Source organism: Anomaloglossus baeobatrachus, chromosome 7, assembly GCF_048569485.1.
Source record: "Anomaloglossus baeobatrachus isolate aAnoBae1 chromosome 7, aAnoBae1.hap1, whole genome shotgun sequence".
Lineage (NCBI taxonomy): Eukaryota > Metazoa > Chordata > Amphibia > Anura > Aromobatidae > Anomaloglossus > Anomaloglossus baeobatrachus.
The window spans coordinates 260,542,400-260,564,648 of record NC_134359.1 but is presented as its reverse complement, the minus strand read 5'-3'; the positions used below and the strand labels follow the sequence as shown (position 1 = coordinate 260,564,648).

The window sequence follows — 22,249 nt, the reverse complement described above, 5'->3', positions numbered from 1 at the left end:
AGCACTTAAAGGGGACTTTTAGAATTTATGGCCTATCCCAGAAATCTGGGGTGGACATAACAATGGTGCAACCTGGGCAGTCTAAGGGGGACCACTTCTACCTCAGAAGTAGGTGGAATTATGTATTATGATAGACTGCAAGGGCCCATATGTTCTTCTTGCCAAGGGGTTCTCTTCTTTCTGTGCCCACCATTATTAGATCAGTGGGGTCTGACTCTCAGCTGTTGGACGCTTCTACGAAAGCAGCAGCCATTGTTTAGAATGACTTGCAGGCTGTTTAGGATTTGCTTTTTTTGTTCTTCTAATTGCAGCGAAGCACGGCAGTGAATGGGACAATGCTTGAGTACCCTAGTGTCACGCACGTGACTAGCAGGGTTTAACTTGTACCTGGTAAACCCCCAGAATATGTTAGAACACACAGGGAACACGGGGTCACGATACAAATGAGGTCCCTGCCGCTAGGGTGAGGGGTGAGGGGGCCTCTCCTGAACTCACCTCAAGCTGACGTCTGAGCTCCCTAGTGTCTCTATGTAGGTTCTTGCAACCTGTCGCCGAGCTGGATACCTTAGGTCCTCAGCTAGCCCTGCACTCGCCCTGGCTACTGTGTAGGACGACAAGGTCACTAGACTCGCCACTACAATACAGAAACACAAGGGAAGGAATACAACCAGGGAAAATAGACATGCAAGGAAAAACACTCCAGACACCTTCAGTGCAGCAAACACCACTGCTGCACACAACACGACAAACTTCTTCCAGAGCAGGCTCCTTCCAAAGTAGACCACATAGAAATGAGGATTCAGGTTCTATCACAGGCATCATATGAACATATCACATGACTTAAATAGTGAAGGGGAGTGATCCCAAAGAGCCACACGTGAGATTGGAAGCTACAGCCAGCAGCTAGGCAGGAAAGGGTGTTTAACCATTACAGCACCACAAGGAAGGAGATGTTAATAAATATCAGCAGTGGACCTGCCATTATTGAGGCGCTGTGACCTTCTGACACCAGAATCACCTAGGGTATCTCTCGAGTGAGATACACTCATGACACTTAGTAAAAACAAATATGGCGTAGGCAGGTACAAACCTACCTGCAAGTCAATGCAAACTTTGAGTGGGCTACAACACTCATATGAGCCCCACTACAAAGAGCCGATTGACCCCCAACAACCTAATATTGATGTCTTTATCAATTTGATAGATTTATCTATTTTCTTATAATAACAACGTATGGCTATAGTATATTGGTGAGGGATGGGTTAATAGAAAAATAAAATATGCAAGGACTGTTGAGTATAATATAACTGTAAATCATATGTAAACCTTCGGTATAGCAGGGGAAATATAGGCCTGGCCATGAATGTGGCTAATGGAAGCTATTAAGCAGTATTTACTCATACGAGCCACTTTAAAAGCCCATTTGCGGGCGATGTGATGAATGCCTGGTATGTTTCACATATGGCATTAGAAAACATACATTTTTAGAGGTCAACAATTCTGTGAAATTATTATTCTCATTAGATGCAAAATCAGTCATGTTCCCGGCTCGGTTACATGCCTCTTTATAATTGGAATAGGTTTCAGCGACCCATATTGCATGCTGGGAATTATGATTGTGCAAAGCTCAAAAGAGACCGAAGAAAAGAAAGAGCGAAAATTTAGCTTCCGAAAGAAGAAAGACAAAATGGAGAAACGCTCAAGTATAAGGGAAGTGCTGCCTGCCAAGTATATCCAGGTCACCGAGGTGAAGAGCAATACCTTAAATCCAATTTGGAACGAAAACTTCCTTTTGTAAGTGGCACGACACAGAGCGCCTAAAATATCCGCAGTGCGCAGATGAGGGGCTTACCCTTACACCATGTTCTTTTATGGGGACATATGTCAAAAAGATTTATAAATCTATGGGGCACAGCTTAAAAAAAGACACATAAAGTGAAAATAGATAGGGTATATCACAAAAGTAAGTACACCCCTCACATTGTTTTGTAAATATTTTATTATAGATTTTCCTGGGACAGCACTGAAGATAGTGTACTTTTACATTGTATTAAAGTATCATGTTTCCCTGAAAAATAAGACCTACCCCCAAAATAAGCCCTAGTAGGATTTTTGGAGCTTTTTTTTAATATGGTTAAAATATAAGCCCTACTCAAAAAATAAGCACTAGTTGTGGATCCATAAGGAAGTGTCTAAGGAACTAAAAACAGTTAAAGAATACTGCAGGACTCCATTTAAGAAAGGAGACACCCCCAAAAGAAAGGAGACACCCCCAAATGAAGGCAGACACCCCCAAAAGAAAGCAAACCTCCCCAAAAGAAAGCGGACACCCTCAAAAGAAAGCAGACACCCTCAAAAGAAGGCAGACACCCTCAAAAGAAAGCGGACACCCCCAAATAAAGGAAGGCACCCCCAAATGAAAGCAGACACCCCTAAAAGAAAGCAAACCAACCCAAAAGAAAGCAGACACCCTCAAAAGAAGGCAGACATCCCCAAAGGAAAGCGGACATCCCCAAAGGAAAGCAGCCCTCCTCAAAAGAAAGGAGACATCCCCAAAAGAAATGAGACACGCCCAAATGAAAGCAGACCTCCCAAAAAGAAAGCAGACATCCCCAAAAGAAGGCAGACACTCCCAAAAGAAAGTAGACATCCACAAAAGAAGCTGACATCCCCAAAAGAAAGCACACCCCCAAAAGAAGGAAGACATCCTCAAAAGAAAGCAGACCTCCCCAAAAGAAGGCAGACCTCTCCAAAAGGAGGCAGACCTCCCCAAAAGAAGGCAGACTTCCCCAAAAGAAGGCAGACCTCCCCAAAAAAAAATGACATCCCCAAAAGAAAGCAGACCTCCCCAAAAGAAAGCACACCTCCCCAAAGGAAATAAGACCTCCCAAAAGAAAGCAGACACCCTCAAATGAAAGCAGACACCCTCAAATGAAAGCAGACACCCCTAAAAGAAAGCAGACACCCTCAAAAGAAAGCAGACCTCCCCAAAAGAAGGCAGACATCCCCAAAAGAAGGCAGACATCCCCAAAAGAAGGCAGACATCCCCAAAAGAAGGCAGACATCCCCAAAAGAAATCAGACCTCCCCAAAAGAAATCAGACCTCCCCAAAAGAAATAAGACCTCCCCAAAAGAAAGCAGACCTCCCCAAAAGAAATAAGACCTCCCCAAAAGAAAGCAGACCTCCCCAAAAGAAAGCAGACCTCCCCAAAAGAAGGCAGACCTCCCCAAAAGAAGGCAGACTTCCCCAAAAGAAGGCAGACCTCCCCAAAAAAAAATGACATCCCCAAAAGAAAGCAGACCTCCCCAAAAGAAAGCACACCTCCCCAAAGGAAATAAGACCTCCCAAACGAAAGCAGACACCCTCAAATGAAAGCAGACACCCCTAAAAGAAAGCAGACACCCCTAAAAGAAAGCAGACACCCTCAAAAGAAAGCAGACCTCCCCAAAAGAAGGCAGACATCCCCAAAAGAAGGCAGACATCCCCAAAAGAAGGCAGACCTCCCCAAAAGAAAGCAGACCTCCCCAAAAGAAAGCAGACCTCCCCAAAAGAAAGCAGACCTCCCCAAAAGAAAGCAGACCTCCCCAAAAGAAGGCAGACCTCCCCAAAAGAAGGCAGACTTCCCCAAAAGAAGGCAGACCTCCCCCAAAAGAAAGTAGACACCGCCAAAAGAAAGTAGACACCCTCAAATGAAAGCAGACCTTCCCAAAATAAAGCAGACCTTCCCAAAAGAAAGCAGACACCCCCAAAAGAAAGTAGACCTCACCCCCAAGATAAACAACAACAAACGCACTCACCAGGCCCCAAACAATTACAGTTGGCAAATGCTGATGGTGAATTGGCTCTCACATATATCTGTGTCGCTTTCTGGTCCCTCACCATTCCAGCTGTATTGCACTGCAGCTCTCACAAACAGATTGATTACCAATATCACTCTGTGCAAGTGATACTGCTTCCAGTCACCAGGGGGAGCCGACCACTGTAGAATGCAGGGAGACCTGACAGCAACGCAGATCTGTATGTGAGAGCCCATTCACTTGCCAACTCTAATTGTTTGGAGTCTGTTAAGTGTGATTCTTTTAGGGGGTGTCTGCTTTCCTTTGAGGGTAAAATTTGCAGTACATAGAGAATAATAAATTTAAGCAGGTAATTTATACCTTTGTAAATATGGTCTGTAACCACCACTATAGCTCTGGTCCTGTACCATGAGAATAGCAGATCAGATAAGAAAACGTGCATCTGAACCAATAATAAGATTAACCCAAAATGTTTATGTTCCAGAATGTGAGGACATAATTATATTTCAATAAATAAATGTAGATTGTTGTTGTTCATGGAAAAATATAAGACATCCTCTCAAAATAACCCCTAGCTCATCTTTTGGAGCAAAAAATAAAATAAGACCCTGTCTTATTTTTGAGGAAACACAGTAATCAGTGTGCAGCTTGTATAACAGTGTAAATTTGGTGCCCTCTAAATAGCTTAACACACAGCCATTAATATATAAGCAAGCAGCCCAGTAAGTGACACATTGCTGGAACCAGGGTCTCTGCCCATGCATCATTCTTCTCTTAGATGGGGTAACAAAAACCTAGCGACAGATTCCCTTTTAAGAAACTGAAATACAGTCATGGACGAAAGTGTTCCAGAAATTGTTCCAGAAAATGAAGTATTTCGCTTAGAAAACTATTAAAATTATATGTCGTCTTATACACATTTATTTCTTTGTGTGTATTGAAACAACACAAAAAAAAATAAAAAGGCAAATTGGACATAATTCCACGCAAAACCCCAATAATAGGTTGGACAAAATAATTGGCACCTTTCCAAAATTGCTGGTAAAAGACTTTGTTTCAAGTATATGATGTTCGTTCAGTCACCTATTACAAGTAAAAGGTATGGGCAATATGAAAATCACACCTGAAACCAGATAAAAAGGGGAGAAGTTGCCTCAATCTTTGTATTGTGTGTCTATGTGTGCCACATTAAGCATAGAGAACAGAAAGAGGAGAAGAAATGTTTGAGGACTTGAGAACCAAAATTGTTGAAAAATATCAACAGTCTCAAAATTACAGGTCCAGCTCCAGAGAATTTGAGGTTTGTTTGACCACGATGTGCAACATAATCAAGAAGGTTACAACCCATGGCACTGTAGCTAATCTCCCTGGATGTGGACGGCAGAGCAAAATTGATGAAATGTTGCAACGCAGGATAGTCTGGATGGTGGATAAGCTGCCCCAATCAAGTTCCAAAGAAATTCAAGCTGTCCTGCAGGCTCAGGGGCATCAGTGTCAGTGCAAACTATCCGTCCACATCTGAATGAAATTAATCACTATGGAGGAGACCCAGGAGGACCCCACTGCTGACACAGAGACAAACTAGACTGCAGTTTGCCAAAATGTGCGTAATTAACCAAAATCCTTTTGGGAAAGTGTCTCGTTGGCACATGAGACCAAAATAGAGGTTTTTTTTGTAAAACACATCATTCTACTGTTTACTGAAAAAGGAATATGGCCTACAAAGAAAAGAACACAGGAGCTACAGTCAGATATGGTGGAGGCTCAAAGATTGTTTTTGGGTTGTTTTGCTGCCTCTGGCACTGGTTACCATAACTCTGTGGAATGCTTAATGAAAAATCAAGATTATCACAGGGTTTTGTAGTGCCCAGCGTCAGAAAGCTGGGTTTGTGTCCTAGGCCATGGGTCTTCCAGTAGGACAATTACCCCAAACATACTTCAAGAAGCCCCAAGAAATGGATGGAAACAAAGTCCTGGAGAGTTCTGAAGTGGCAGCAATGAGTCCGGAACTAAATCCCATTGACACCTGTGGAGAGATCTTAAAATTGGGAGAAGACGCCTTCAAATATGAGAGACCTGGAGCAGTTTATAAGGAAGAGTCCAAAATTCCAGGTGAGAGGAGGAAGAATCTTGTAGACGGTTATAGCAAGCAATTGATTGCAGGTATTTATTTCAAAGGGTGTGCAACCAAATATTTAAGTTGAGGGGGACAACAATTTTGTGTAGCCCATTTTTGGAGTATTGTGTGAAATTATGTCCAATTGGTTTGGGTTTTTTTTCTCTTTTTTTTTTTGTGTTCCAATTTCTGGAACAATTTGATGGGTGCCAATACTTTTCGGCTGTATATGAGCGAATGGAAAAGTAATTGGATAGATATTTGCATATATTTAAGAAAAGTTGTTGCTGTAAACTCCACATCATTATGACTTTTTGCTGTTTTTTTCCGTCTCTTCACTTTTTCTACAGTGAAATTGATGATATATTCAGTGATCTGCTACATCTGGATATTTGGTATGTATAGACAGAGTATAAGGTGACATGTATTTATTACCGCCAAATATCTATTGAACTCCGCTCTAAATGGCGTGTATCATCTCAAATACACAATTTAATCTAAGAGCATAGTCATATAGGGGTCTCGGACCCTATAAAAGTCATATACCTCTAGTGTTGGTTTCTTTGTCTTTATCGTCCAGGAATGTTTTAATTCTATATGCAAACTATGGTGCTTGGTGAACCCTTGGCGCCATGAAGTGCTCCGTGCACCATTCCACCTCTGTGAGAGAATACAAGCCATTTTGTTCTTATAGAAACCATCTTGTCTTATAACTGATTGATGTCATAGGGCTCAGCTAACACTGATGGGTGGGAAAATTCACATTTCTACACACACTCCTATGGCTCTTCTTGGTGCATGGTTATTTCTTTGTTTGGGATACTATATAAACTGGTCACATGATGTAATAAAGCAGAAACTGTTAGGCTCGTCGGGTGAGCAGGGATTTTAGTGGACCCACTGGGCTGCAACACACAGAAAACCCAGAGGGGCTTGACTACGGACCCGAACCTGGAGGTGTTACGCTGTAGGTAGAATCCGGGTGCCACTCGGGAAGACTGGTGTTGTGTTGGCTGGCTCCAGGGGTATAGGAGCGACAGTCTCTGGTATAGAGTTGCGGCAGCAGCTGGTGTAGAGGTTCTGTCCGAGATGGATGGATGGATGACAGCAGCTGGAGTAGAGGATCTGTCCAGGATGAATCGGTGGATGGATGGCAGTAGGTGGTGACGATACTTTGTGGCAAGGGGTATCGTGGTAGGCAGCCGATGTGGAGGCTCGCAACAAGTAGTGGAAGTGGCACTCTAGAATACAGACAAGTATAAGCAATATGTCTAGCACAGCGGAACAGCAGCGCAGGGCTAGGTGACCTGACAGCTAGCAATGACTAAACTCATTGCCCAGGCACCTAGCATAGTGCTAGGGTGCTTTAAATACCTACAGTTTTCCAGCTGACCTGGGAAGCACTTCCGTGTATAAGGGTGCTGTCCCTTTAAGAAAAGGGGAATGATTGCGGGCGCACCCAATGGGCAGAGACTGGAGCTCTACATGGTGCACAGACTCTCCGGGAGGCCGCAGCATGAGACAGATGGGACGCCCAGACAAGTGAGAATGCCGGTGTCCTTGCCGGGGGAGGAAAGCAGGAGCATGCGAGGATACTGGCCTGGGCATTACAGAAATATTCGGTACACCACAAAGCGTGTGTACTGCATTGATTTCCCAAGCGCTTGTAAAACAAATCTTATTAATTTGGAGTTCCAATGGCATGGAAGGAGTGTATTTCGCTCACAACTCCCTTAATTATCATTCCTTGCCGTGACCTTGTATGTTGATTAACAGCACTTGCTTGGCTAGAGTGAGCTCTGTTTGAACAGAAACCTTTGGTGTGCATACACGGTATGACTCCAGGAGTGCGCACGCACCCACAGTGCCCTCTCATCTCTCTGCTGCGGCTGTCCGGTATGCAGATAAACTCATAAGGGTAGCAGGAGAGAAGAGAGGAGTGTGCGCATGCGCTCGCTCCTGCAGTCACACTATGCGCGCACGCCAAAGATTTCTGTTCAAGCAGAGCTCGTACTTCCTAAGAAATTGTAAAGGAGTGCAAGATGAAGATCTGCTGTCCACTTCGCTGATCACTTCGGGGAACAGGTACAACTGCAGATGTGGGCTATAGACAGGCAGAACGAAGATAATGTGGAGGTGATGGACAGTGCAATTTGTATGTTCTGTGTTTATGAATCCTGTTTCACATGTTCTGTGCCACTATTTGTAACTGACATGCTCACGCCTCTGTATGCCGAAGATGTGCCTAATGTACTGAATACCTCCTACCTCTCGTATGTAGTTCCCAACCAGTTTATCAGTAAAGAAAATATTACTTTTATAATGTGGTTTGAGATCTCCCTTGTGTACTGTATAAATCTAGGGTTCCTGTACCATCTGGGGAACCTGTACGATCTGGGATCCTGTACCATTTGAGGTTCCCGTATCATCTGTGGTTCCCGTTCCATCTGGGGTTCCTGTGCCACCTGTGGTTCCTGTACCATCTAGGGTTCCTGTACCATCTGGGGACCCTGTACCAACTGGGGACCCTGTACCATCTGGGGACTCTGTACCACCCGGGGTTCCTGTACAATCCAGGGTTTCTGTACAATCCGGGGTTCCTGTACCATCTGGGGTTCCTGTACCATCTGGGGTTCCTGTACCAGCTGGGGTTCCTGTACCACCTGAGGTTCCTGTGCCAACTAAGGTTCCTGTGCCATATGGGATTCCTGTACCATCTGAGGTTCCAGTACCATCTGGGGTTCCTGTATCATATGGGATTGGATTTTCCTGAACCACCTGAGGTTCCTGTACCATCCGGGGTTCCTATACCACCTGGGGTTCCTGTACAATCCTGGGTTCCTATACCTTCTTGGGTCCCTGTACCACCTGGGGTTCCTGTACCATCTGGGGTTCCTATACCAGCCGAGGTTCCTGTACCAGCCGAGGTTCCAGTACGATCTGGGGTTCCTGTATCATTTGGGGTTCCTGTGCCATGTGGGATTTCTGTACCATCCGAGGTTCCAGTAACATCTGGGGTTCCTGTATCATATGGGATTGGATTTTCCTGAACTACCTCGGGTTCCTGTACCATCCGGGGTTCCTATACCAGTTGGGATTCCTGTACCATGTGACTTGAGTGGGAAACATCGGTAGGGAATAAATTCTCCCACACTCCGAGGAACTCATTCCAGTAGTGTTTGAGTTTGGGATCGAATACCTAGGCCCATGCGACCCTTATACCAGCACTGTCCATCAAAATATTGATTGATGTGGTAAAGCATGCTAATATAAGGGGTGGAGTGGTACACTGAGCACTTGACCATGCCACGAATTCACCAAGCTCCATATTTTGCATATAAATTGATTTTGGACTGCAAAGACCTGGACAAACAACACCACAGGTATGATTTTTATAGGGGCTGGGATGACTATATGACTATTATCTTAGGTTAAATTGTGTTTTTAGGATGAGACTCACTGTAAATGGTATTAAGATTTTTAATCTACATTAAATGTGTGAGAATGTATTGTCACTCCAGGGACCACGATGATGATGTGTCGGTAGCAGAGGCTTGCAAGAAGCTGAATGAAGTCAGTGGATTTAAAGGGATGGGCAGGTGAGTGACTAACGTAATCACTGTGTCCTCTACTGTTCTCAAATAAATGGTGTCTTTCAAAACTGGGGATGGAGATATTCTTTTGACTTCAGACCCTCTTTGGCTCGCTACATGGGTGTGATTAGCTCCTGTAAGGCAGTGTCTCCCAAAGTCCAGTCCTCATGGCCCCCAACAGATCATGTTTTCACAATTTCCTTAGTATTTCACAGGGGAGAGAACCTGCAGCAACTTCTGATGTCTTGATAATAATTCACAAGACAAAAAAGACTGACTGCACTGCCAAAATTGCAATGTGAACAGGTGCATAACTGAAAATGACACAAAATGACAGATATAGACAGTTACACTCTGAAATGCTAAAGTATGAAAACCATGAATGAAAGCATATAGACCTGCATTACTGCTAAAGGAAATCTAGGAAAAATGTGAGATATTTAGCATACAAAAATGGCGATTTTCATATCTACCCAGTGGCCACTTCAAGGCATATCTTGTATACTGGAAACATACTCTAAACTGAAGCCTCTCTGGGTTTAAAAAAAATATTATAGAAGCCATCTTGTCATATAACTGATGTCATAGGGCTCAGTTAACACTGATGGGCGGGGAAGTTTCACATTTCTACACAATCCCCTGCTGCTCTTATTGGTGCATGGTTATTTCTTTGTTTGGGATACTATATAAACTGGTCCCATGATGTAATAAAGCAGAAACATTTAGCACACCACAAAGCGTGTGTGCTGCATTGATTTTCCTAGTGCTTGTAAAACAAATCTTAATTTAGAGTTCCAATGGCATAGAAGGAGTGTATTTTGCTCACAACCCCCTTAATTATCATCCCTTATCGTCTCCCTGTATGTTGATTAACATCACTTGCTAAATTGATATATTTAACATACAAAAATGGCCATTTTCATATCTGCCCAGTAGCCACGCCAAGGCATATCTTCTATAATGGGTACCTACTCTGAACTGAAGCCTCTCTGTGATTATAAATAAACCAAACCTGTGTATGGGCAAGTAGGAACCTGCTATAGAGAATAAAATCACCTGTACCTAGTTGGGGAGGGGTGCACAGTCATAAGGCATGACCCCCATTGATCTAGACAAAAAAGACTGACGTCACTTCCAAAATTTCAATGTGAACAGGTGCATAACTGAGCATGACACAAAATGTTGAGTTCTGCACCTGTTCACATTGCCATTTTGTGAATGCTGTCAATCTTTTTTTGTCTAGATTAATGGGGGTCATGCCTTCTGACTGTGCACCCCTCCCCCACTAGCCACAGGTGATTTTATTCTGTACAGCGGGTTCCTAGTTGACCATATACAGGAGGTTTTCTGTCAACACAGAAAGAGCATTCAGTTCAGTGTAGGTTCCCAGGATACGAGATATGCCTTAACGTGGCTACTGGGCTGGTATAGAAATGGCCATTTTTGTATGCTTTTTCCTAGATTTTTTTTAGCAGTAATGTATATCTATACGCTTTCATTCATGGTTTTTCTACTTTAGCATTTCAGAGTGCACCTGTTTTTTTTTTTTATAATAATTCACGTCATCTACAATACTAAGGAAATCATGAAAACCTGATCTGTTGGGAGCCGTGAGGACTTGAGTCTGCCAAACAGTGCTGTAGAGCATGACTATTCCTTTAAGTGGCCCCGCCCATATGACTACTCATTAAAGATTAAAGAACATCAATTTTTAAAGATTGCATGTACTTTTGCATTTGTAATATATCATGTCACCGATTATTCATAGTCACTTATTACCTGTGTGTACAGAGACGACTTTGATGCCCATAAACCAAGTCCACGTTCCAATTAATAGACACTAAAAATCATTTCCTTTTTAATAAATGTTCCCACAGTCTCTTTATGCTGGAGATTTACAGAGCATGTCAGCAGGATGTTCAGCGGAGCAACAGCAATTAGTGGGAAAAAGCAATTAAAGAAAATATTACAGTCTAGTCGCAACCTCGCCAGTTTTCAATGTTAGACCCGCGTGTGACTTGCCATTTTACATTTTCTTCAGGTCAAGACTAGAGGAAAATATTTTTGCTTAAAAACAGAATTAATCATGGAGAAGAAAATGGTTTCTTCTCGTTTTGTGTAAACGACTACGAAACCCAAATTTACATCAGTTTGTGGCTGCGCTGCAGTACGATACTGTGATGGATCATGGGCAAACTTACATATATTCTAATCTCTAGATCAATTAGTAAAAAAAAAACCAATTGGTTACACAAAAAAATCTGTAAGGCATAATGAGGGGGATCTTACTGCAAACTACATCGTGTGCAGAATTATTAGGCAAATGAGTATTTTGATCACATGATACTTTTTATACATGTTGTCCTACTCCACGCTGTATAGGCTGAGAGGCAACTGCCAATTAAGTAAATCAGGTGATGTGCCTCTCTGTAATGAGTATCGGTGCGGTGTATTGATATCAACACCCTATATAAGGTGTGCTTAATTATTAGGCATAAATGCAAAAAGAGGAAAGGATCCGGCACAAACTCCTCTGGATAAAATGTCAAAGCTTTATTAGCAAATATTAAAAAGGTTCCATCCGTGTAAACAAAAGGAGGGAGTTATCCCATGGAAACTTTACGCGTTTCGGACTTCCATATTAAAAGCAAAGAGTCCTTAATCATAAGACTTATGATTAAGGACTCTTTGCTTTTAATATGGAAGTCCGAAACGCGTAAAGTTTCCATGGGATAACTCCCTCCTTTTGTTTACACGGATGGAACCTTTTTAATATTTGCTAATAAAGCTTTGACATTTTATCCAGAGTAGTTTGTGCCGGATCCTTTCCTCTTTTTGCATTTATTCCTAGACCGGCTGGGACTTGCCGGTGGATCCCTGGCACCCGCAAGGACTGGCAGCCCGAGGACCAGGTGAGCTGAGGATACCCTATCTCTTTAATTATTAGGCAACCTCCTTTCCTTTGGCAAAATGGGTCAGAAGAGAGATTTGATGGGCTCTGAAAAGTCCAAAATTGTGAGATGTCTTGCAGAGGGATGCAGCAGTCTTGAAATTGCCAAACTTTTGAAGCGTGATCACCGAACAATCAGCGTTTCATGGCAAATAGCCAACAGGGTCGCAAGAAGCATGTTGGGCAAAAAAGGCGCAAAATAACTGCCCATGAATTGAGGAAAATCAAGCGTGAAGCTGCCAAGATGCCATTTGCCACCAGTTTGGCCATATTTCAGAGCTGCAACGTTACTAGAGTATCAAAACGCACAAGGTGTGCCATACTCAGGGACATGGCCAAGGTAAGGAAGGCTGAAAAACCACCACCTCTGAACAAGAAAGATAAGATAAAACGCCAAGACTGGGCCAAGAAATATCTTAAGACTGATTTTTCAAAGGTTTTATGGACTGATGAAATGAGAGTGACTCTTGATGGGCCAGATGGATGGGCCAGAGGCTGGATCAGTAAAGGGCAGAGAGCTCCACTCCGACTCAGACGCCAGCAAGGTGGAGGTGGGGTACTGGTATGGGCTGGGATCATCAAAGATGAATTAGTGGCACCTTTTCGGGTTGAGGATGGAGTGAAGCTCAACTCCCAGACCTACTGCCAGTTTCTGGAAGACAACTTCTTCAAGCAGTGGTAGAGGAAGAAGTCGGTATCGTTCAAGAAAAACATGATTTTCATGCAGGACAATGCTCCATCATATGCATCCAACTACTCCACAGCGTGGCTGCCCAGTAAAGGTCTAAAAGGTGATAAAATAATGACATGGCCCCCTTGTTCACCTGATCTGAACCCCATAGAGAACCTGGCCCCCCCCCATAAAATGTGAGATCTACAGGGAGGGAAAACAGTACACCTCTCGGAACAGTGTCTGGAGGCTGTGGTGGCTGCTGCATGCAATGTTGATCGTAAATAGTTCAAGCAACTGAAAGAATCTATGGATGGTCGGCTGTTGAGTGTCATCATAAAGAAAGGTGGCTATATTGGTCACTAATTTTGGGAGGGTTTGTTTTTGCATGTCAGAAATGTTTATTTCTAAATTTTGTGCAGTTATATTGGTTTACCTGGTGAAAATAAACAAGTGAGATGGGAATATATTTGTTTTTTATTAAGTTGCCTAATAATTCTGCACAGTAATAGTTACCTGCATGAACAGATATTCTCCTAAGATAGCCAAATCTAAAAAAAAAACACTCCAACTTCCAAAAATATTAAGCTTTGATATTTATGAGTCTTTTGGGTTGATAGTTGTTGATCAATAATAAAAAAATAATAAAAATAATAATAAAATAAATCAATAATAAAATAATAAAAAAATCCTCTAAAATACAACTTGCCTAATAATTCTGCACACTGTGTAGTTTCAAGGAAGCTATATAAACCCAGATACGATGTGCACACCACTGATTGGCACCTTTCTGTGTACACTGTATATAAACAGAAAGCTGCTAATCAGTGGTGGGGGCGGGGTTAGAGCAGTTGACTAACCATCACGAGACACCTAGTCCTTTAGTGATAATCTCCTGATGATAAAACCCTGATTTATATTTTGAAACACACAATCTACCAAGTGACATATCAATGGAAGCAGAGTCTCAGCAACTACATCATGCTGCTCTCAAAGTACATAGCATAAACCTGCAGACAAATTTCCTTAAATAGGGTATTCTCATACTGGACATTTATTGCATCTCTATAGGAGAGGTCGCAAATGTCCTATCTCTCAGGTACAGTGGCATAGCAGGGGGGCAAAAATGGGGGTACTGTTGCGCCGATGTACCTGAAGGGATGTCGGCTTACTCACCACCCCAGTTTGGTTGTGTCGTGCCCCGCACTCACCCGGTTGTCCACATATGCTGCTGCCTCCTTCCCCTTCCGGGGCCTGTGCACGCAGCCTAGGTCTCCCGGGAGTGTGTTTAGGGCATGCATGCACACATCGGCTCTCCTCTTAAAGGGCCAGCACGCCAATTCCAGGAAATGCCTCACAACCTATGCCTGAGAGGCACTATGTATTTAAGACACCCTCCCATTAGGGGAAGTGCTTGCGCAACAACCTTAGTTAGCTAGTATACCAGTCTGCTGCTAGCTAGTTGTCAGATTCCTCTGCTCTTGTTCCGTTTTTCCCTGTGTCCGTCATCCTGTACCTGCCTTTCTATACCTATCTGTCCCTGTCTGCCTCAGCCATCCTGCCTGTACCTGCCTTCCCATACCTATCTGTCCCTGTCTGCCTTAGCCATCCTGCCTGTACCTGCCTGCACCTGTGCCTATACCAGGGTCTGTTTTCTGTCCTGGGGGTCAGCCGCCACAGTCTCGCTCACTGCCCTGGTAGTGGTACCTGTCGTCCGCCTCGTTTTAGGTAGTTAGTTAAGCCCCCAACTAAAGGGTAGGCCCAAGTCCCCCCTGTAGCCCATTAACTCCACTCACTGCCCCTACACCAGCTGTGAGCGTCGCAATGGGTTGCCAGTGCCTTGGACAAGGGAAAGATTTTGCGTCACCTAAGCCCTTGAATCATAAGGACTCCCTGAGGGCCTGCCACCAGTCCAGTATTGAACTGCCTTCCCCCTTCTAGTATATCCCTTGTATTTTAAAGAAAACACTGATATAATTGTAGATCACCGCTTGACCCTCTTTTTTTCAGTGTGTTTTTCTGTTTTATTTGTTGCCTTTTTTTGCTTGAAACAGACATAAAATTATAAAAATAAAAAGGTATACATTGATTTTTTTTTTATATATATATATATATATATATATATATATATATATAATATATATACATTTTTATTACATGTTCTATATCCCTAATCCTATCCATAATCCCAACCCTAGCCCTAACCCAAGCCCAAACTCTTGTTTAGGTTAAAAAAAAGTGTCAAGTCATCAAAGATCCAGTGAGAATGAGGGGATTTAAGCACACAAAAGGAATTACTAATGACTAACAGCTAAAAGGGGAAGAACTCTGCAGAGTCCTAAAGGGAAAGGGATTAACTCCAAGCAGAGAATGTCAGGGAGTAGTTTGTGCAGCCAAACACTGCGACCTTCTACAGCCGGACACCACAGGACTGTCTGTCACCCGTGACACACCCGTAACACTAATTTGGACTGCTGCGCTCTGCATAGGCATCTAAGCTAGTCTCTATATTGTATTTTCCAACACTCTAAGTTTTAATTCTAGGCAAATTTTAATAAAATGTTTCAGAACTTAGGTTGCATCCGACCAAATACCAACCAAATACATATTCCGCACAGATAACTTTTTCTCTGTAGCAATATAACATTTAATTACATGGGAAACTCTTAGTGTGCGGGCGGTGGGGAGCAGAGTGTCTCTGGGAACGAGGGACAAGCAGAACCCTAATCACCCTGCAAATAGTCTGCACAGTGCCAAAGACTAGGCTCTTGTCACCCGTGAAAAGTATCTTCTATTCTAGTATTTTGTCAGATCATCTCAACATTTTGTTAATGCATCGCTCATATTCAGTCCATAAGGAATTCTTCCATATCCCAAGTAGTCTGATATTTTTCATTAACGAGTCATCCAGGAGATGGAAAAATTAAAATGAGATTCGCTCTGGAAAACTCATCCAGTTATATTGCACATAATTGAGATTTGCAATAACAACTTAAAAGGGCTGTCTGGTATTATTCTTGTTTTTGTCCAGAAATTGTACTAATCTAGTCCATGGTCCGTGTTTTGTTATTGCAGTTCAGCCCCTTTTTGAATAGTATAGTTAATTGAAGAGATGAGACTGCACTCTCTGGAGTATGTAAAAAAATCTTCTTTATTAAGTTACCAGTGCAAGGCAAAAAGCAGGAGAGGAGCTAGGTGCAGGGCCCCTCACAGACGACGGCCGTTTCGCGTCTAATCACGCTTCGACAGGTCCACCTAGACACCTAGTGTCCATGCACAGACCCCAAACAGAGAAGTCCTTGTTATTGTTTAGGTTCAACCACCTGGATAAAAAAAGGAAGCAAAACTCGGATTAAAGCAGGACAGTTATACTTACTGAGTCTCCCCGCCGTTGTCACGCTGCTTCCCAGCCCACTCATTAAGCCTTATGAATATGCACTGCTTCCCCCGCCCACCCTCTCTGACTGTGTCTATAATTGGCTGCAGTCAGACTGACGGCGTGCTGGTGTCTGTAATTGGTCAAAATAAATAAATAATTGGGAAAAAATGGGATAGGGTCCTCCATATTTTGATATCCATCCAAGATAAAGCAGACAGCTGGGGGGTGTTATTCTCAAGCTGGGAAAGCACATGCTATGAAAATTGTGGAAGACTCCACGCCGGTTTTTAAAATGATTGATTTACTTTTACACTCCACTCCAGGACCCAGACAGTTAGTGTGAGGGCAACCAATCACAGCTGCCGGAAGTCTGACTGCACCCAATCACAGATGATGTCAGAGAGGGTGGGAGAGGGAAGCAGTGCATAGTCATAAGGTTTAATGAGCAGACCCGGAAGTAGTGTGATAGCCGTGCGCAGACTCAGTAAGTATAATTATTCGTCTTTAATCCCCATTTTGATTCCTTTTGAAGCCCCCTAGCCCTTATTACCACCATTTTAAAGCACACAAGTTCGGGTTTCCATTGACTTATATGGGATTCGGGGTTTGGGTTCAAGTCTGGTCCCAAACCAGATGTTTTTAGGGGTTTTTGTTTTTTTAAAGAGGACCAACCACCAGTAAATTCAAATATAAACTAAAGCCGGTGCTATACTGGCGCTATCATGCTGATTCTATACATACCTTTAGTTGTGAGATCGGATGTATAGTTTCTGGTTATTTGATAAGTGCAATGGAATATCTAATAGGTGGGTCGGTTTTGCTAGTTATTCCCACCCCTGTCTGCCTGCCCTTACTCCCTCTGTCTCTGTTGTTACAGGGGGAGGAAGGAGAAGGGGGGAGGAAGGACAGGGGGCAGGAAGGACAGGGGGGCAGGAAGGACAGGGGTGGAGGAAGGACAGGGGTGGAGGAAGGACAGGGGTGGAGGAAGGACAGGGGGAGAGGAAGGACAGGGGGAGAGGAAGGGCAGGGAGAGGAAGAGCAGGGAGAGGAAGGACAGGGAGAGGAAGGACAGGCAGACAGGGGTGGGAATAACTAGCAAAACCCAACCCACCTATTAGATATTCCATTGCACCTCTCATCAAATAACAGTGCATTTCACAAACTTTATTTGCCTGTATTTCAGAAAGTATACATCCGATCTCACAACTAAAGGTATGTATAGAATCAGCATGATAGCGCCAGTATAGCACTGGCTTTAGTTTATATATGAAAATCCTAGTGGTTGGTCCTCTTTAGGTCCAGTCAGACCTGGTGAACACGAATATCTGTGGGTTTGCCCATCTTTTCTCACTATGAGTACATACGCTCGGTCCAACTAACAGCTGCTTCTAGTGGTTTCCCTTGGAAGCAAAGGATTGGGCATGTTGAAATACAACATGTCCAATCCCTCTTTTATGCAACATCTGCTGACTGGGGGCTTATCAAGAAAAAGCCACATAACATTATTGCCAGATAGCCATGAAATTAGCAGCTTTGTGTTTCTATAATGTATGGCCAGCTCTAGCGAGGATTTATCTACTGTAATAATGACTCCTATACACAAGAATATGGATCTGGAGCAATGAAAAAAAAAAATTATTTGATATCTTCCGCTATGAATATGTAAAGTGGAGTAACTGAATCCACAAATCATCGCAATCCATTATTGTTCTGTGATTAGTACATCGGAAATGGAGCGCTTCCAGTGTTCAGCAGTAAAGGAGAAAACAGAGCCGCGTATTATCTTCTATGAGCCGTAATAAAGTGATTAGCGCATTAGCTCATCCTGTTGAGATCTCTACACAGGTACTTCAAGCAGATAGTGAAATCGGCAAGAGCGAATGGAACAACCGGCTCTGCGGAGGACAATGCGGATGACTTCTTGGGATGCCTTAACATCTCCATTAATGTAAGTAAACAGGAAAGAATTAATTACCGCTGCTGGAGCCGGAGCTGTTTGTGCGAGAAGTGGCCGTGACTCATCTTGGCATATCACAAACGGAGATGAATATTCAGAGGGTTGAGATTTTGTTTTTAGCATTTTCGAAAAGTGTATAGAAAAAAAATTGGAGGAGTTTCTATGACCCATAAAGGCCCTATATATAATTGTAGGGCTATCCTCCCCCCAATTCGTAAGTGATCTGTTGTTTATTAAAAGTGTGCTTCTGTCTTTTACAGTGATCACACATAGCCAAGATATTCAATCACTTTATGATCTATGGGGTCTGGTTAACGGGACCCCCACCAACGCTGAGATGAGGGGCACATACTGCAGATGTCGCTATATTTGTTTTATTCCTTTTGGCTAATCCCTGGAACTATAAGCCCAATGGGTTTGAGTGGGCGCCCCTCTGTATTTTACATCCACAGACAGGTGGTCTTGGAAGTGTTCTGAAGGGGAATAACAAACAAGGGGATGCAGCGCTACTCAAGTACTGTTTGCCCTTCATTTTCAGGATTTGTAGGGGTCCTAAAAAGGCCGACAATTCGTAAACTAATGGCATCATCATTATATACCATCACTTTACATTGGGAAGACCCATCAACACTACAACTACTGAGGTAGTCATTTTGACTACTTTGCACTATGTATTTCTATATAGGTGTTACGAGTCCAGTAGTTCTAGTGTTAAACTATAAGTCAAAATCCTTTAAAAGGAGCCTATCAGGTCCCCTATGCCCTCCAACCCAGCAGCATTCTTCCCTGTATGCCCAAATTCCCTCCCTAACCAGCCCTGTATAACGCTATTCACTAATATGAATGCTTAAAAAAATGACTTATGAACCTCGCTTGTCCTATTACAATTAGGGCCCTGACTAGTCGCAGGAGCATTATTTCCCCAGACTAGTTGGCCCTCTTTCCGTGTTATCACACCCCTATGGGCATCATAACATGATTTCCTCGAGTTGACGTCACCGCCAGCTAATGGAAATCTCGCGCGAGCACTCGGCTCATTTTATGGACGATTCCTGGCTTCATTAGGCGCTGTACGCATGACCGGAAGTTCAGAAGACAGCTCACGTACATGATTTCCACGAGCTAGCGTTACCACCACCTAATGGAAATCTTGCACATGCGCACGGCTCATTTTGTGGACTCTTCCTAGCTTCATTAGACGAGCTGCGCATGACCCGAAGTTCAGAAGACAGCTCATGTACATGATTTCCACGAGCCATCATCACTGCCAGCTAGTGGACATTTCGCGCATGCGCACAGTTAATTTGGTGGAAGCTTCTCGGGCTTCGTAAGTTACACTGCCCATGACCGGAAGTTCAGAAGACAGCTCACATACATGATTTCCACAAGCCGGTATCACCGCAGCTAATGGAAATCTCATGCATGTGCAAGGTTCATTTCGTGGACGCTTCCCTGCTTCATTAGGCGCGCTGATCATGACCGGAAGTTCAGAAGATGGCTCACGTATATGATTTCCACAAGCCCGCCTCACTGCCAGCTAATGGAAATCTCGCACATGCGCACGGCTCATTTTGTGGACACTTCCCTGCTTCATTAGGCGCGCTGCTCATGACCGGAAGTTCAGAAGATTGCTCACATACATGTCTTCTGAACTTCCGGTCATGCGCAGTGTTCCTAATGAAGCCAGAAAGTGTACACCCAGCTGCAAAGGAGTACTGACGAGGCCAAAATAAGTGGTGTGCATGCGCGAGATTTTCAGGGCCTGCCGATTTCCCAGACTAGTCAGCCCTCTTTCCGTATTATCAAACCCTGACTAGTCTGGGGAGCTAATCCCCCTTCGACTAGTCAAGATCCTAATTAGCATAGGCAAAGCGAGATAAGTTTTTTTTTTAAACATTCATAGCGTTATACAGGGCTGGTTAGGCATACAGGTATTAATGCTGTTGGGTTGGAGGAGATAGAGGACCTGACAAGTTTTCTTTTAATCCAGTATACAAAAAATCAAAATGATGCAGGGAGAACACGGACGTCCCCTCTAACCTGAGAGATCATTGAAGGTGATGAATATTCTCCCATCATCGGCACCTACTAACAATATTATGCAATGGCTGCCATATAATTCATATGCGGTTTTTAGTGGCATGTTTGATATTTAAATCCACAATTTTGAAACATTTTAATCTGCACTTTAATTTGCCCATGAAAACCCTCAAAATCCCAAAGTGACACTCTTATTTTGATAAGTTGCGTGTCCTCATTCCCTGCTTAAAATCCATGATGATTATATACTGGATATATTTTTCAAGAACAGCCCATTTGATTTTGGGTCCAGATATCGTCCTACAAATTAATGATTTTGTCCCATGATCCTTTCTCTTAATTAACACAACATTAATTGCTTAATTGCTTATAGAGGACTATTATATGATATTATATAACCTTTAATTTTATCTAGTTTTGTCCTTTGGTTTTCTATACATTTGGGGAGAAAGGCCATTTGATGTCCTAGCAAAAAAACTGAATATTGTTCTTCGGCTGCTTAAATTTTTTTGTTGTTGTTTATTCTTTTTTTTACTTAAAGGAAATCCCTGTAGGAGGAATAGATAAATGGTTTAAGTTGGAACCAAGAACAAGTTCTTCAAAGGTTCAAGGAGACTGTCACCTCATAATAAAACTGATTACAAACCAGGTAAGAATGCCGGCAAATGGGGAAGGTTCTCGTGTAGACAACTAAGAGGATTAATATGTGTAATGTTATTACAATGTCTGGTAAATGCTAAATAGCAATTCTTCACATTTGACCGATTTGAAAAATTTTGATTGCTAAAGGTATAAAGGAATGGGTTTCTTGCCTCTCTTCTCACGTTTCAATTTTTTTTTGTACTTTCTTCTTTAATCCCATTAATTTTCACAGGAAAGGTCCTTGTATATATGACCCTCATCCTGGTATATATGTTCCCTATCCTGATATAAATGATTTTCATCCTGGTATATAGTATGTCCCCCATTCTGGGCTCATCTTGATATATATGTTCCTCCTCTTGGTGTATATGTCCCCCATCCTGGGCCCATCCTGGTATATATGCCTCCCATCATGGGCCCATCCTGGTATATATGTCCCCCATCATGGGGCCATCCTGGTATATATGTCCACCATCCTGGTGTATATGCCTCCTATCATGGGCCCATCCTGATTTATATGCCTTCCATCAAGGGCCCATCCTCGTATATATGCCTCCCATCATGGGCCCATCCTGGTATATATGTCCCCCATCCTAGTATATGTGCCTCCCATCATGGGCCTATCCTGGTATATATGCCTCCCATCATGGGCCCATCCTGGTATATATGCCTTCCATCAAGGGCCCATCCTGGTATATATGCCTCCCATCATGGGCCCATCCTGGTATATATGCCTTCCATCAAGGGCCCATCCTGGTATATATGCCTCCCTTCATGGGCTCATCCTGGTATATATGCCTCCCATCATAGGCCTATCCTGGTATATATGCCTCCCATCAAGGGCCCATCCTGTTATATATGCCTCCCATCATGGGCCCATCCTGGTGTATATGCCTTCCATCAAGGGCCCATCCTGGTATATATGCCTGCCATCATGGGCCCATCCTGGTATATATGCCCCCACTTTTGACGCTTTTTTTACACAGATGAAAAAAATAAATTATTCTACTCACCTTCCCTACACTTCCTTGGTGCATGGACTCCTCTTCTGATGCTGGCAACTGACTTTGGCGTGTAAGCAACTGGCAGCACATGATATTACAG

The 22,249-nt window shown here is 43.2% G+C and overlaps 1 protein-coding gene across 1 annotated transcript in view; it reads left to right on the top strand.

The window, feature by feature from the left end:
• The window catches only part of BAIAP3 (BAI1 associated protein 3), a 335,128-nt gene that overhangs the window by 210,012 nt on the left and 102,867 nt on the right, over positions 1–22,249 (top strand). The window contains exons 8-12 of the mRNA XM_075318086.1: positions 1,581–1,794; positions 6,265–6,309; positions 9,436–9,513; positions 18,352–18,454; positions 21,045–21,152. Coding sequence (XP_075174201.1) covers positions 1,581–1,794; positions 6,265–6,309; positions 9,436–9,513; positions 18,352–18,454; positions 21,045–21,152 — 548 coding nt within the window. The remainder of the gene's footprint in view (positions 1–1,580; positions 1,795–6,264; positions 6,310–9,435; positions 9,514–18,351; positions 18,455–21,044; positions 21,153–22,249) is intronic.